The following is a 2,712-nucleotide window of genomic DNA, read 5'->3' on the forward strand; positions in this document are numbered from 1 at the left end:
TTTGTTGTTTCACCCAGCATCACGAACCCACAACCTCACTGTGCTCCCTTCTCATAATTCTACCTTTGTTTATACCAATGACTCTGCCTACTCAAATTTCTCTGCAACTGTAGGTGAGCATGTGTTACTTCTGTGTTAAGTTTGGATCTGCAATGAATTGAAAGGCCAATCCGATCTGGTTCTATATGAATTCACTATATCTTGACTAGCAAATGAACAAATATCTCCCCAAGAGCCAAAGAGTCAGGGTATTTGATGGTAAGGACTTAAGACTGCGGCTTAATTCTAAAGGAAATCTCACAAACTGAAGGATAGTCGGGTAGGGGGTGTCTATGCACTTTCAAGCAACCGGGGTCTTCCAAACCAGCAGCTTATTTTCAGAACAGTACAGACATAAGATGAGATAGTTTCCAAAAAATAAACCTTGTTTGGATTTTTTAATGGATTATATTCTTTTGAGAAGGAAAAACATGCCCTTGAAATGAAAAATTAAAGTCAATTTTAAAATACCTCATCAAAAATTTGATGTCTTGCAAACACTAGAATCAGCATTTCTTCTGTAGCTGGAATTTTTTTTTTTTTTTTAATCATTAGAAGCTGTTTTCTAAAAGACACACCCACAAGAGTCATGGTTAAATGATTATCTTATTTAATAACCTCCAAGGACCACATGTTTCAGATTTTTCTTAGGCAGCACAAAACAGGACAGATAGTAGCAATTGGGCAGCTTTCTGGTCAGTATGGAAAGCTGGCTCAGATAACTTAGGTCTTGCTCCTGACCTTTTAAAAAATATATGACCTGATCGTTCTTTCAACTATGGGATGTTTCACTTCCAAAATTAATTTTGCCAAGCAAATAGTCTGGTTTAGGGGTTTATACAGCCTCATTCAATCCTGCAACTTCAAGTTGCCCATTTTAACTATGTAATATATAGATTCCCCACCCCCAGCAATAAACGAGATAGATTAAAAAAAATTAATTTAAAACAATAAGGAAAGATGTTGAAGTCCTTCAGGTTGGTATCTACATGCCAGTGGTTGTTAGAGAATCTGACCTAGGGTAGTGGTCAAGTCAAAGTTCTCCTGGCGCTTCTGTCCATCTTCATCTGGACCACCAGCTCTAAGGGCAGGACGCAGCTGCCACAGGGCAGGGGCGGCATCTGGGTGGCTTTGGTCCCAGTCAATCATGTGTGACTCATCACCCTTGGCTTTTAGAGTCTTCCCTTATCTATTCTGTAAACCATGTACATCACACTGACACCATCAGAGAGGTCTGCTATCGGAATGGGACAAACAAAATGATGGGGGAGCTGGCGTCCCCGCCAGGACTACTGGCCCTGCAGTCCAGTCACTGGCAGGCTCTGCTGGGTGCCTCGAAGTGTGGCTCTGAGTTTCCCTCCTAGAGCCTGAAAAGGAATGCTCTTAAAATCATGGGTTCCCATGTGTCAGATCACGGGCTTTCAATGAGAGAATTCAGAAAGATAGAGAGTACAGGTGTAGTTTTACATTTGAAATTGAATCTCAGAGTTTCACCTGAAAAGTCTCGTGTGAAGATGACAGTGAGAAGGACTCATGAAGAGGTGGATGGCATCAAAGTTTAGGACAGTAGGAGATTCTAATCATATGCCTCCTAGTAACTCAACTGTTGACAAATACAGTACTTATAATGTGGTCATATTACAGTGCATATTATAAACTGGTGTGATATTAATTACTAGGATACAATATTAATAAGATAATATTTAATATTGACACTAATACATTACTTATAGTCTAGTTCGCAATTATGAAATGTTAAATACCATTAATATTAAATAATATCTATAACGTCATTGAATAGAAATATTTAATTATAAATAGAAAGAATACAGCATATTTAGATCAAAGTGGTTTGTAAGCCTGACAGGTGTCCGGACTTTTCATCTCCTGCAATTATTAATCTACAATGTTTGCCATTCTTCTTACTTAGATATTGTAGAAGGAAAGGTCAACAAAGGCATTTACCTCAAGGAGGGAAAAGGAGTCACGTTTCTCTATTACAGAAAGAACAAAACTTCCTGCATCAGTAATCCGGCACAGTGTGGCCCTGAGGGTGAGTGATGCGCTCCATTCTTTTCTTCCTTTCTTTCAAGTTCATTTCATTGCCAGGTGGCATCTGTTCCTCTGGGCTGTGGCAGATGTGAAGACAAAGTTCAGCTGCACCATGCGTGCTCATGTCACATACGGACTTGAGGGGAGGAGTGGGGACGGGGATGCAGAGACTGGCCCTGGAGACGGAATTAAAACACCATTTTGCAGAGGCATGAGAGCAAAGTATTTAATCTTGTAAAGCAAAAAGCAACAAACAACAACAACCAAAACCCCCAAGAAACAGACGAAAAAGAACCCTCCATAAAAAGCAGACACGGTGATGTCGCAGTGGAGTTTGGATGGGACCGTGGCGTTTGTGGGCAGGAAATTGATGGTGTGGCTCACGGGACGTTATTTCTGGCTCCAGGATGTTGGCCATGGGTCTGGGCGGGGCATGCCTTTTAAGACTCGTGCCATGGGTTCGCTTCTTTTATATCCGTGGAGATTGGAGCGGGCAGTGGTGAGAGCTGTCCCAGCGAAAGGTTGTGGGCCTGTGGTTAAAATAATACCGTGGGTGAAACACATAGGTACAAAAGAGAAGTTAGGAACCTATTCCTTCTTCTTCTTCCTTTTTTTTTTTTT

The 2,712-nt window shown here is 41.0% G+C and overlaps 1 protein-coding gene across 1 annotated transcript in view; it reads left to right on the plus strand.

Moving 5' to 3' along the window:
• Positions 1-2,712, plus strand: part of GPR133 (G protein-coupled receptor 133) — a 177,706-nt gene that overhangs the window by 12,385 nt on the left and 162,609 nt on the right. Inside the window, exon 5 of the mRNA XM_010852442.1 lies at positions 1,970-2,092. Coding sequence (XP_010850744.1) covers positions 1,970-2,092 — 123 coding nt within the window. The remainder of the gene's footprint in view (positions 1-1,969; positions 2,093-2,712) is intronic.

The sequence above is a fragment of the Bison bison genome, unplaced genomic scaffold (genome assembly GCF_000754665.1).
Source record: "Bison bison bison isolate TAMUID 2011002044 unplaced genomic scaffold, Bison_UMD1.0 scf7180017864312, whole genome shotgun sequence".
NCBI lineage: Eukaryota > Metazoa > Chordata > Mammalia > Artiodactyla > Bovidae > Bison > Bison bison.